The 13,231-nt window shown below is 37.4% G+C and overlaps 1 protein-coding gene across 5 annotated transcripts in view; it reads left to right on the forward strand.

Annotated features, from left to right (window-relative positions):
• The window catches only part of SHANK2 (SH3 and multiple ankyrin repeat domains 2), a 394,189-nt gene that overhangs the window by 46,262 nt on the left and 334,696 nt on the right, over positions 1-13,231 (forward strand). For all 5 annotated transcript variants that reach the window (XM_083374122.1, XM_083374125.1, XM_083374126.1 and 2 more), the window contains 4 exons: positions 142-293; positions 1,433-1,600; positions 6,436-6,552; positions 12,717-12,794. In XM_083374122.1, coding sequence (XP_083230248.1) covers positions 142-293; positions 1,433-1,600; positions 6,436-6,552; positions 12,717-12,794 — 515 coding nt within the window. The remainder of the gene's footprint in view (positions 1-141; positions 294-1,432; positions 1,601-6,435; positions 6,553-12,716; positions 12,795-13,231) is intronic.

Consider the following 13,231-nt stretch of genomic DNA (forward strand, 5'->3'; position numbering starts at 1 on the left):
GTATGAAGTAAACCAAGCTGTTAGTAAGAAATTTATTTAATTAAAAATGAAAAATATTAAATGCATAAGCTCTTGAAAATGATTAATAAAACCCTATTAGTTGATTTCTAGACAGTTTGTTTTCATTCTTGTCTACTCTAGAAACCCCACTAACTCTGGCAGCTCAACTTAGCAATACTGCAGAAGTAATCAAAGCACTGAAAAATGGAGGCGCTCACTTAGATTTTAGAGCCAAAGATGGAATGACAGCATTACATAAAGCAGCTAGAGCCAAGAATCAACTGACCCTAAAGGTAAACAAGGCATATTGTTTAATAAAAGAAATATAAGTCAAAAGTTCTGCACTAATTTCTAGTGCGCTTAATGGGTTTTTAAATCTAGATTTGCTCAGAGGTTTCTATCGTTGGCTTTTGGCTTTCAAGACTTATTTTCAGAGAAGAATTCATTTGGTAAAAAGGAAAAGGATGTGGAAACTTTGTTAATTGTCATACAGTGTAATATTTGTCTTTAGGAAAATGGAATAGTTCAAAGGTTATTAAAGTGGTTTCAATCAAATATGTTTCTTCTGCTTTTCCTTTACTAATCACTAATTTTGCTTTGTAAATTTGAAAGCATACAGATTATGCTTTTAATACAAGCACAGATTCTAAATTCAGTCTCCTGAATTATTAGAAATTGCAATATTAACCCTATAAATTTCACTGTAGTGAGAAAAACATGCAAAAGGTGAGAAAAGAAGAAATGCATGAATTATCCCCTTTCTGTGTCTGTATTGTAAATTTGGAAATCAGACTTTCTAAGTAAAATGTACTTCCCAGCAGCATCCCCACATGGGGGGAGGAGAATGAAAGAAAATTGGACCAATAAAAGCAGTGTTCTGATGGCATGATTCAAGTCTGTCCCTTTTCTATGCCCTTCATGATGTCTCTTGACTTTCTGAAAGATATGGTGTTGGCTTTCAAGATTCTGCAGACATTACTGGGACTTACTATCCTAAAGACAAGCTAGCAAAAGTTATACAGGCTTAATACAATGTATTTCCAAATAAATAGTCATGCTATACTACTCATACCTTTGTGTATTTAACAATCAGAAACATACTTGCTTTGCAGAGCACATAAACATATAATGTGGTTTGTTTACCTTTTCCTAGTGTAATGTGTGAATCCAGAAAATTATGGTTTGCAAACCATAATTTTTGGATTGGTATTATTTATAAAACTGTCATTCTGTTTAGTCAACAAATAATTGCTTAACCAAAAGAAAACAAACAATGTAGTTATATGGTTCACTATATTCTCTAAGGGCTGTTCTCAAATAAGAATTCATTGGACTGCATGATCAGTTTACTACTATACTGAAAAGGATAAAATATAAAAATAACAACCAATTCACCTTCAGAATTTTGTTAAAACTTAAAATTACTTTACAGACTCTCTTAGATCTTGGAGCATCTCCAAACTACAAAGATAGCTGTGGGTTGACACCACTGTATCACACTGCTGTAGTAGGAGAGGATCCTTCTTGCTGTGAACTGCTACTACATGAACATGCTACGGTTGGTTGTAGAGATGAAAATGGATGGCAGGAAATCCACCAGGTAGAAAAGATACCCTAAGATAATTATTAATTTTGCTGAGACACTTTTATCTTTTGCTCAAATATTTGTTAATTGTATAATTTATGTAATGAGAAGATATGAAACAGAGGTTCTGAAATCAGTTGCACAGAATCTTCCAAATTCCATTGTACTTAAAAAAATTTCTTCAGTAAAAATTGCTTTAAACAAAACTGTTGTTTACTAAAATCATACAACAATTTGAAACATATTTGTATTGTTGCATAGAATATATATATAGAGAGACTATGAGTTCTAGCTTTTCCATGAAAGCCCTCTGGGTGACCTTGGACCTCTTTCTCAGCACAACTTACCTCACAGGGTTGCTGTTGTAGCCAAAATAGAAGGAGGGATATGTAAAGTCGTGTGCTTCACATAGAGACGGACACAGAGCTGGGGTAAAGATGAGTTTATTCTGAACAGAAGGAACTGGGGAAACAGGGGAGCCTGGCGTCTATTTGTACCTGCCCAGGTGGATGGCATCCAATCAGTTCAAACCTGGGCTTCCTGCCAGTGCAGGTGACAATGGGTGTAGATCCTGGCTTCCCACCAGGCTGGCCATGCCTGGGGCTGTCAACAGCTTAAGTCATTAGGCTTATCCTGAGTGAGCAGTTATTGCCCGGAGCTGTCCAACCCCTCTGCTGATCTGCACCATCAGCCTCCTGCTGTGCTGTCCTTTGTGTATGCTGGGAGGCATACACTGCAGGATCACCACCATGATTTCTGGATAAAAATAATAAAGGTGGAATATAATATAATACAGTACAGTACAATATAATGTGGTAGAATGCAATGCAGTATAATACAGATGATATACTGGATATTAACTTGTATCCTAATATACTGCTCTAGTGCTTGTTCACTCTTGCACAGTAATTATTTACCTGTGTATTCATATCCATGAAAGCGTGAGCTTTTTGCTGACTTTTAGCTGTCTCAGTGAAAATATTCACGATTACAATGTTGGTCCTTTATGTGTCCTTTGCTCAGTTCAATTTTATTATCAGGGTATGATTTATTTATTTTGTTTTAGTAACTTCTTTAGTTGTGTCTGATGTTTCTCTAAACTGCTATTCTTGATAATAGATGTTGATTTTGTTAACAGAATGAAAATGTTATTTATTGTATTGGTAAAAGGATAATGAAAAGATAATAATAGATGTAGGTACATGTTTACTTCTCCTTGAATGAAAGTTGCCACAGAGTGACAGCTAGGTCCCATAATTCCAGTTGCTGAAAAGAGGCTTTTTCACTAATAGAAATGAATCTGCTTTGTGCAGATATTTCTTTTAGAACAATCATCCTACATTTCATCTCAGTGCTTAGAGCGCCCTCTTGAGCTGATCAATAGAATTAACTTCATTAGGCAAAGCTGAACTTTCTCATTTAGCATACAACATCAGTAATTCTGAAAATTTCTGAGGAGCTAAGCCATAGGTGTGCTCATATGGTTTAGTTAGCACATTTAGGATTAGGGTTACTAAGTAATTAAAATTTTGGCATTAATAAACCTTCTCCCCAACTGAAAAATCAGGATAAATATCTTTAGATATGAAGAAGAAGAGCAGATTTCCAAAAGAGATCTAGATAACATTCTTTTAGATTTATATCTTGAATTAAAATATCACAAATTTACATGTAATTTGCCCTTTAGGGCAGTGCTACACTTCACAGACACCTTTATGTATCTCACTCATTTCTTGTCTTTCTTGTATAAAACATTTTGCTTTCATTTTCAGTAAGTCTTTGTTGACTGTCATATATTTAGTTATAATTTTCTAATAAAACAATTCTGTGCATTCGGTATTTCCTAGTTTGTATTAAGAAGAATCATAAAAAATTCAATGCTAGTACTTTTTTTTAGCTATACATGTAATGCTAAACTTGGAACCACAATTGAGAACAGATTTTGGTTGCTAAACAAGTGGATCACTTCCAATTTTACAATGTTTTTTCCATAGTTGGTAAGTGAATCACTGCACCGATTAAGTGAATCTGACTTCCCATTAACTTTTCTTGTCAGCTTCGAAGGTTGCAAATGTCAATCACATGACAGTGTCATTGTTCTTCTGTTTATAAGGGCTTCAGGTGTGGGTGTGTCGAGTGAGGGTCTTTATAACTTTTTCTCTCTCTTTTGTAAAATGTTTAGGGTTTAGAGATAGAGTATAAATCTCCAGTTCAGTTATTGCTTAATTATGTCACCATCCAGTGTTTTACTACTTTTGAAAATGTGCCCACTAGATCACTCACAGTTGCAGACGGTCACTTTATTAATTATATTATATTAATTAATTACCAACAAAGAGGAAAAATAACAGCTCTCAAAAGAAACCAGCGTGGCTGCATAAAGAACTCTCTGACAAATTGAAAGATAAAAAGGACAAGTACAGAAGGTGGAAAGAGGGGCACATAACTAAGTCAGAAATCAGCAAATAGCCTGAGCCTGCAAAGATGAAGTGAGGAAAGCTAAGGCTCAAAATGAACTAAGGCTTGCGACCAAAGTCAACAATAACAAAAAAAAGCTTCTTTCAACATGTAAAAAACAAGAAAGTTAAGGAAATGATTGGTCCATTAGTGGGTGAAAGTGGCAAGAAGGTGACAAGCAACAGGGAGAAAGCAGAACTATTTAACTCATTTTTTGCATCTATGTTTACACAAAGGGAAAAACAGACCAACCTATCAAAAATAGTGCCATAAAAAACAGAATAGAAAGACAAGTTAAGATAGGCAAGAAAATGATAAGTGAGCACCTGTCCAGTCTAGATGAGTTCAAATCACCAGGACCAGATGGATTATACCCCAAGGTTCTCAAGGAACTGGCAGATGTGATCTCAGAACCATTGAACTATATTTTTCAAAGATCCTGGAGCACTGGGGAACTACCAGAGGATTGGAAAAGAGCTGATGTAGTTCCCATCTTCAAAAAAGGAAAAAAAATGGATCCAGGAAATTACAGACCTATCAGCCTGACCTCAATACCTGGGAAGATTCTGGAAAAGATAATCAAACAATGAATCAGCGAGCACCTAGAGGCAAACAAAGTCATTACTAAAAACCGACATGGGTTTGTCAAAAACAGATCAAGCCAGACAAATCTTATTGCATTCTTTGACCAAGTGACAAAATTAGTGGATCACAGGAATGCTGTGGATATTTACTTGAACTTCAGTAAGGCATTTGATAAAGTAGATCACAACCTTCTACTTGATAAGATAGAAAAGTGTGGGTTAGACAGAATCACCACCAGATGGATTCGTAACTGGCTGACCGGCCGTACTTAGCGTGTGGTCCTCAATGGAACCACATCTACATGGAGGGAAGTATATAGTGGGGTGCCCCAGGGCTCTGTTCTGGGCCAAGTGCTCTTCAACATCTTCATCAACGATTTGGACGAAGGGATAAATGGGGAACTCATCAAATTTGCAGACGACACCAAGCTGGCAGGAATAGCCAACACTCCAGAAGACAGGCTTAAGGTACAGGAGGATCTGGACAGACTTGAACACTGGGCACTATCTAACAAAATGAAATTCAATGGTGAAAAAAGTAAGATTCTACATTTAGGCAAGAAAAACCAAATGTACAGGTATAGTATAGGGGGTACCTTGCTGAATAGTTGTAACTGTGAGAGGGATCTCGGAGTCCTAGTGGACAATCACTTAAATATGAGCCAGCAGTGTGCTGCAGCTTCCAAAAAAGCCAACACAGTGCTAGGCTGCGTTAACAGAGGAATAGAATCAAGATCACGTGAAGTATTAATGCCACTTTACAATGCCTTGGTAAGGCCACACTTGGAATACGGCATCCGGTTTTGGTCACCACGATGTAAAACAGATGTTGAGACTCTGGAAAGAATACAGAGAAGAGCAACAAAGATGATTAGGGGACTGGAGACTAAAACATATAGGGAATGGTTGCTGGAATTGGGTATTTGAGTCCTTCGGGAATAGGGCGGTATAGAAATTTAATTAATTAAATAAATAAATAAATATGTGTAGTTTAATGAAGAGAAGGACGAGGGGGGACATGATAGTAGTGTTCCAATATCTCAGGGGCTGCTACAAAGAGGAGGGACTCAAGCTATTCTCCAAAGTGCCCAAAGTCAGGACAAGAAGCAATGGATGGAAACTAATCAAGGAGAGAAGCAACCTAGAACTAAGGAGAAACTTCCTGACAGTTAGAACAATTAACCAGTGTAACAACCTGCCTCCAGAAGCTGTGAATGCTCCAACACTGGAAGTTTTTAAGAAGAGACTGGACAGCCATTTGTCCGAAATGGTATAGGGTTTCCTGCCTGAGCAGGGGGTTGGACTAGATGACCTCTAAGGTCCCTTCCAACTTTATTATTATTATTATTATTATTATTATTATTATTATTATTATTATTATTATTATTATTATTATTATTATTATTATTATTGTATGGTTGGTAATAATACCCATTTCATCTGTCCCAAGCATATATAGCAACTTTGTCAGCTGGTATGTTACAGAACTATAATTTTATGTAAATTTTCAGGCACCAAAAACCAACATTTTAACATCTAAAAAAGTTTTAAAATTATTTAAAATCTTAAAAAAAAATATTAAATGGCTGAATCTCACAAGTCTGCACACAAAACATGGAACGGTTGTGAGACTTTGACCATTAAAAAACAAACAAGCTGGTCATTTGGTTGCTTGTGTTAGTATTCACCATTATAACTTGTGTATGCTCTATAATACTCAAAGCTTTAAAATTTCAGGGATATAAATAGCATTTTATATTACAATTGACTTATTTTTTAAAATTAAAATAAGAACACTTTATTTTATAGGCTTGTCGATACGGGCATGTCCAGCATTTAGAACATTTTCTGTTTTATGGAGCAGATATGGGAACTCAGAATGCATCTGGAAACACAGCATTGCATATCTGTGCACTTTACAATCAGGTTAGTTATTATAGCTCTGCTATTGATAAATGCTCTTTTATACATACATACATACATACATACATACATACATACATATCATGATAGAAAACTGTTAAAAACGCTGATCTCCGATACTAAAAACTTTATTAGAAACTAAGCTTTTGTCAGCGGCTGCTGATGTTGTCAAAGTATAAGCCAGGATCTGGGAACGCTTGTCTTGATAGTCTTTGGGAAGCTAACAATTTGGACAAAGAACATGTCATAGGTCTGTCCATCCCCCGCCCACCCACAATTGGCTGCATCAATCCTGTTTCTATTGTGCTAACCGACATCCATTTGAATTTTACTGCTCTGCCTCTCCCCGCCTGCCCCGCTCACAGAGAATGTTCGTCTTGTGGTGTGCGGTTATTTAACGCCGCTGCCTGACTATTCTCCGCGCTGTCATGCCTAGGTATATCTCCCACATGCAGTGCCATTGTTCCAGCTCGCAATCTCTCCTCTGTGCCAGCATCGTTGGTAGTATTATATATATAATAAACCTTTATTGTCAAAGTACAACATGTGTACATTGAGATTAGCTGAGCCTCCCCCTGTGCTCTCTCCCCCCAACACACAGTGACAACAAACCCTCCATCCCACCACACTATGTGAACCAACTACACCACACACCGGCCTCCCAAGTCAACTCTGCATAAGATTACAACCCATTCAAAAGCCTAACAGCCCACGGATAAAAGCTATTCTTCAGCCTGTTGGTACGGCTGGCTATATTCCTATATCTCCTACCGGATGGTAGGAGAGTAAAGAGATACCGTCCAGGGTGTGAGTCATCCCTGAGAATCTTCCTCACTCTTCCAAGGCAACGAGCCCTGGCGATGTCATCCAGTGGTGTCAGGGAACAGCCCACAATGTCTTGTGCTGTGCTTACTACCCTCTGTAATACTTTCCTATCCGCGGCTGTCAGATCGGCATACCAAACCACAATACCATATGAGAGGACGCTCTCTATGGTAGACCGGTAAAAGAGGGTCATTAGCTGTTGTTCTACCCTGTTCTTCCGCAAGATCCTAAGAAAGTGAAGCCTCTGTTGGGCCTTTCTAGCCACCTGGGTTGTGTTAACTTTCCAGGTCAGATCTTCACAGAGGTAGACTCCCAGAAATTTAAAGGAGGGAACTCTCTCTACACAGTCCTCCCCGATGTAAAGTGGGGCAGGTTCCTCTTTTTTTTAAATTCGATGTCCTCTCCTGGAGTTTGTAAGTCCGGTCCGAGCATTCCCAGATCCTGGCTTATACTTTGACAACATCAGCAGCTGCTGATGAAAGCTTAGTTTCTAATAAAGTTTTTAGTCTCGGCGATCAGATTGTGTGTGTGTGTGTGTGTGTGTGTGAGAGAGAGAGAGAGAGAGAGTATGTATGTATGTATGTATGTGTATATATGTGGTAAGTATATACATACACATACACATACACATGATCTATATACATATAAACATACACAAAAAATTAAAAATTCTGTTATGCATGGGTACTGTGGTTTTCATTCATGTGGGAATGAATATCTAAGTTATTGTTTCCATACATGCTTATTTTTATTCAGTGAAGCAATTACAGATAGTCCTGAACTTATGATCACAATCTAGGCGACAATTTCTTTTGCTAAGTAAGATGGTTAAATGAGTTTTTCTCCATTTTACGATCTTTGTTGCCACAGTTTTTTTAAAAAAATCCCATTTATATCCCACCCTTCTCCGAAGACTCAGGGCGGCTTACAATTTAAAGCACAAATCAATGTGCTTAGCAATAGCCTTCATTCTATGTATATGCCTGCTTATTAGGGCTTTTGCCCCCCCCCCAAGTGGCATTATTACAAAGTCAGCTTATTGCCCCCAACAATCTGGGTCCTCATTTTACCTACCTCGGAAGGATGGAAGGCTGAGTCAACCTTGAGCCTGGTGGGATGCGAACCTGCACTAATTGCAGGCAGCTGGTGTTACTTAACTCTGCTCCACCAAGGCTTAACTTGTTAAGTTAATAACAGGATTGTTAAGTGAATCTGTCTTCCTCATTGACTTTGCTTGTCAGTAGATCACAAAAGGTGATCGCAGGACCGTGGGATACTGCAAGCGTCATAAATAAGAGTCAGTTGAATTTTGATGCTGGAACGGTTGTGTGAAAAATAGTCATAAATCACTTTTTTCAGTGCTGTTGTAATGTTACTGAATGAACCTTTGTAAGTCAAGGACTATCTGTAGTTACTCCTGTTAATGTAAAATTTACCAATAGAAAATTTAGAAAATTTACCAATAGAAAAGTATTATATTATCTCTTACCATCAGTATGATCAGAAAATAAATAGAGGGTTCACATATTTTCCAGAATATTACATGTCTGGAATGCTGATTTTTATACACAGCTATTTTGGGGGAATTTTAGGCAGGATTTTTGAACACTTGTAACAGCTGGCAACAACATGATTAACATGTAATGTTGATTCCTTTGCTTGATTTTCCTTAGGTTGATATGTGGTCAGTATAAATTACAATTTTGAAAAAAATCTGGCTTTGAATTATGTTTGAGCAGGCCAGTTAATGTAGTCATGTTTGGATGTCAGTTCCGTAGTAGTAGTAGTAGTAGTAGTAGTAGTAGTAGTAGATTGATACAAAGTTTTAAAAGGTGAATTACCTTAGGGAGTCAGCTATCAAAAACTTTAAAATGTATGCCATAATGCATTTATTTGGGGTGTCTTCAATATATTTTACTCTTTGGAATAGTGCCAGGTACTTGGATATTCCTGCATTTAACTAGATCAAGTTAAAGCAGCAGTTAATGATTTTATGGCTAGTTAACAATTTTGTATCTTCTTGAAATGTCATAATGGGAGTAATGAAGAGATGAAGCTATGATTTGGGTGCTAAAAATGATAGGAGAAAATAATGAAATAATAACTGAGAAGTTTAATGGTATAAGTTGGCTATATATTTTTCATACAGACAGCTGGAGATTTTACAGGAGGAAGCAGAAGTTAATTATTCACTCTGGTCATTTCACCCACTAAATGAAAGCAATTTATAATTAGTTTATATATAACCATATTTGTATACAGACTGAATTTGAGAACATATTTTTATGTTATATATCTCTGGCTGTTTCTGATGTTATGCATAAATGATATCTCCCAGCATTTCACAAATTATCTTTATCAGTTTGTAAAACAATAGGTTTTACATTTATGACAAACAAGGTTTTACTATTTGATCAGTCCCCAAAACTTTAACATTACAATGTTGGGTTTCTAAGGCTTCTCTGTGTTAGAAATACACAAGTGATAAGGCCCATTGTAACATCCGTTAAAACATCTGCTTCTTAATTACTGCTCAATTGTGAAAACCTCGTAAAAGCAAATATTTCCTTTTCCTTGCTATAATAAAATGCCTCTTCATTTTAAAAAGGATTAGTAGTTGGAGATAAATTTATCAGTCTGATTAGAAAAAAATGCAAAAGGGCACATATCATGGGTAAAAAAGCATAATCTACAAAGCATTTTCTGCTTCAGCCCTATGTTTGAGGATAGAAGTTGGAAGATAAATTATATTTCATTTAATTTTTACTACATTATCCATCCTTAAATATGAGTCTAGGACAACTCGCCATGGCCAACTCACCATGGGACAACTGGGCATGACCAACTCACCACGGGATGGAACAAGAGCTACACTAATATCAAAGTAATGGTGGAATAGAATCATTAAAGAAAGGATGCAAAAGGAGGAACAAGGTGACATGTGAACCACAAAAATTTAAATAATTATATTGAATTGTCCTGCAGCAAGTTGTCCCATGATGAGTGGGTTGTGGTGAGTAAACCGCTGTGAGTTGGCTGTGGCCAGTTGACCATGGCAAGTTGGCTGCAGCAAGTTGGTCCATTCCATGATTTCTTTGAGTTCCTAATGGATTGCCTTGTCAGTGTTGATGAGGGTAGTCTTGGCTGCTAGCTTGTTTAGCTATTAGCGTGTTTGGCAGTTCTTTGATTGGGATATTACTTCTTGATTGTTTGTCTGATTGTTAGTTTGATGTTAACCTTGGTGTTAATCTATGCTGGTGGGGAAGTATTTTGGTTGTTTGTTCTCTTTTTGGCCTGTTGATTGTCTCTTTTGTGCCTACTATTGGCTGATTTCCCAGAGTGCCAGGTTCCCAGGAATTCTCTAGAGTTTTTAGACTTGGATTGGTCTAGGAAGGTCAGTTTCCCAGTTGAAATTTTGATTAAGTGTAAAATCAAAGAGTTTTTATCATGTTCTTCTAACTGCTAATTGGTATTAATGGAAGTATTCTGCTAGTCTTTTGCCTGCTTGTCCCACATGTATGTTGTAGATGATTCCTGTTTTTTCTTCTGGGTCTTTTGGTTTAACTATAATGTTTTGGAAGGATGTAGTTTGTTTTAGTTGATGCCATATGGTTGTAATAGTCTTTGGTGGTTTCTGAGATAGTTTTGATATATGGCGGTGTTACCCTTTTTATAACTTGTGCTGGTTATCCTATATAGCAGGGGTCTTCAAACTCAGCCCTTTTATGACTCATGGACTTCAACTCCCAGAATTCCTCAGCCAGCATGCCTGGCTGAGAAATTCTGGGAGTTGAAGTCCATGAGTCATAAAAGGGCCGAGTTTGAAGACCTCTGCTATATAGGGAATGAGTGATCAGACACTTTTTGATGAAGTTGGGTGGATATCCATTTTGTTGGAAGATGTTATATAAATGATCTGTTTTCTTTTTCTGCTGTTCAGGGTTGCCGCACTGCTTGTCTGAATAGTGTTCTTATGGAGTTTCTCTTGTGGGAGGTTGGGTCATTACTGTGGTAGCGGAGAACTTGGTTGATGTGGATAGTTTATCTAGTTTAAACTGTGTAGCTTTATTGGGCAAGATTTTCAAAGTGATTTTCCTTTGCCTCCTTCCAAGTTTTGAGAGAGTTACTGGCCCAAGTCACCTGGATGGCTTTTGCTCCAGGCAGGACTAGAACAATGATTTTATGTTTTGCAATAATTCCTTAAGGTCAAAGGAACACTTTGAAAATCTGAAACAAGCTATTATATAAATACCATCAACAAACCCTCCATCGGCCTAGTGTTCTCCAGATGTTTTAGCCTAAAACCTCTCTCATTGGCTATACTGGCTGAAATTGATGGGCTTTGAAAAACAACATTTCTGTGAATAAGCAAGGAGGCTGACTCTGTACTATATTCTTGTTCAGCTGTTTCAAACTTAAAATACGTCCAGAATGAATAGCTTGGCCCACATCATTCCTCTCCACATAGAGAAAGAGTTGCGAAAGAAGCCCAGAAAAGGATGGTAACACTACCAATCTCCAGCTTAGCCTGAGACGAAAGAATTGGGTATTTCCCATGGTCCAAAATGGACCAACTTTGATCCATGTTGGTTTAGGAGTATGTATGTGTATGTATGGATTACGTTTCTCATTATTTGGATGTGTATTTTGGATTGGGCTTAGGGGAAACAGTTCTCACAATGACAAACATCATGTCAGAATCCATTTATATCACATTTCATAATTGTATAGGTAGAACAACGTGCTATTACTGGGGATTCTGCCATCTCTCCGAGGGGGGGGGGGAGAGGATGGTTACTAAAGCGATTTTCAAACAACAGGGGATGTTTTAACGGGGGAAGGGAGGGGGACAGACAGATCTGGTTTGTGTCTTCATTTACAACTGAAAAAGGGAAGCAATAACCATAAAACCAAGGAGAGTTCCCTTTCCCATGGAAGGACCTGACACCTAGCAACTGACGACAGCCTGACCAAATGGATGAGGGGAGGGACTGGAATGGGAATGGTTTATATAGGATTGAAATGTAACTTTTCTCAGATTCCGTCTTGTATTCCCACAATCGATTCCTTCCTAGTAAACATTTTCCTTTTGGACTAAACTTGCATCCAAGAGTTCTTATTTCCTAAGATGTGGATTGAGGTGGGTCCTGACACATCAGTTCAGCCTCAGTTAGCTCTTAACTGATAAACACAGTAATAAAATGCCTTTTTCTGAAAACCTAGTTCCTACCTAGGAGGAATTAAGATTATTATTAACAATTTTTAAAAGCCTATGCCTTCAGATGGTCTGCTTACTATTATTCATTTAGAAACAAAGATTGAAACAATCTACTTATTTACAGGACAGCTGTGCAAGAGTATTGTTGTTACGGGGCGCAAATAAGGAATTAAAGAACTATAATAATCAGTCACCATTTCAGGTAAGAATAACTAAACAAAATAATCTTCTTTGGTGTATATCAATTTAAATTGCAAATGAATATCCTTTACATTTAGTGTATTGTGTAAAAAGTATTAATGTGAAATCAAAATACTGTATAGAGCAATGCGGTGACCTAGAAGTGGAGCTCTCGCCTCACAGTTAGGAGGCTGTGAGTTTGAGCATTAGTAGCTGCAGATATTTATTTCTCTGGGTGCAATACTGTCTGCTATGAACTCTGTATAGGGGTCAGGAAGGGCATCCTTCCACTAAATGCTCAGCTCCATTTAGTCGGTCTTGACTCCACCCTGATGCAAGGGATTGCAGGGTTGTCAAAAGAAAGAAAAAAGTACTGCACACTAATTTTCATACATGTCTATACTACTCTTTGTAAAGATCAAAGTCCTTTAGAGGATGTATTTCTTATACTTACAGTAA

The sequence above is a fragment of the Vipera ursinii genome, assembly GCF_947247035.1.
Source record: "Vipera ursinii genome assembly, chromosome: 1".
Taxonomy (NCBI): Eukaryota; Metazoa; Chordata; class Lepidosauria; order Squamata; family Viperidae; genus Vipera; species Vipera ursinii.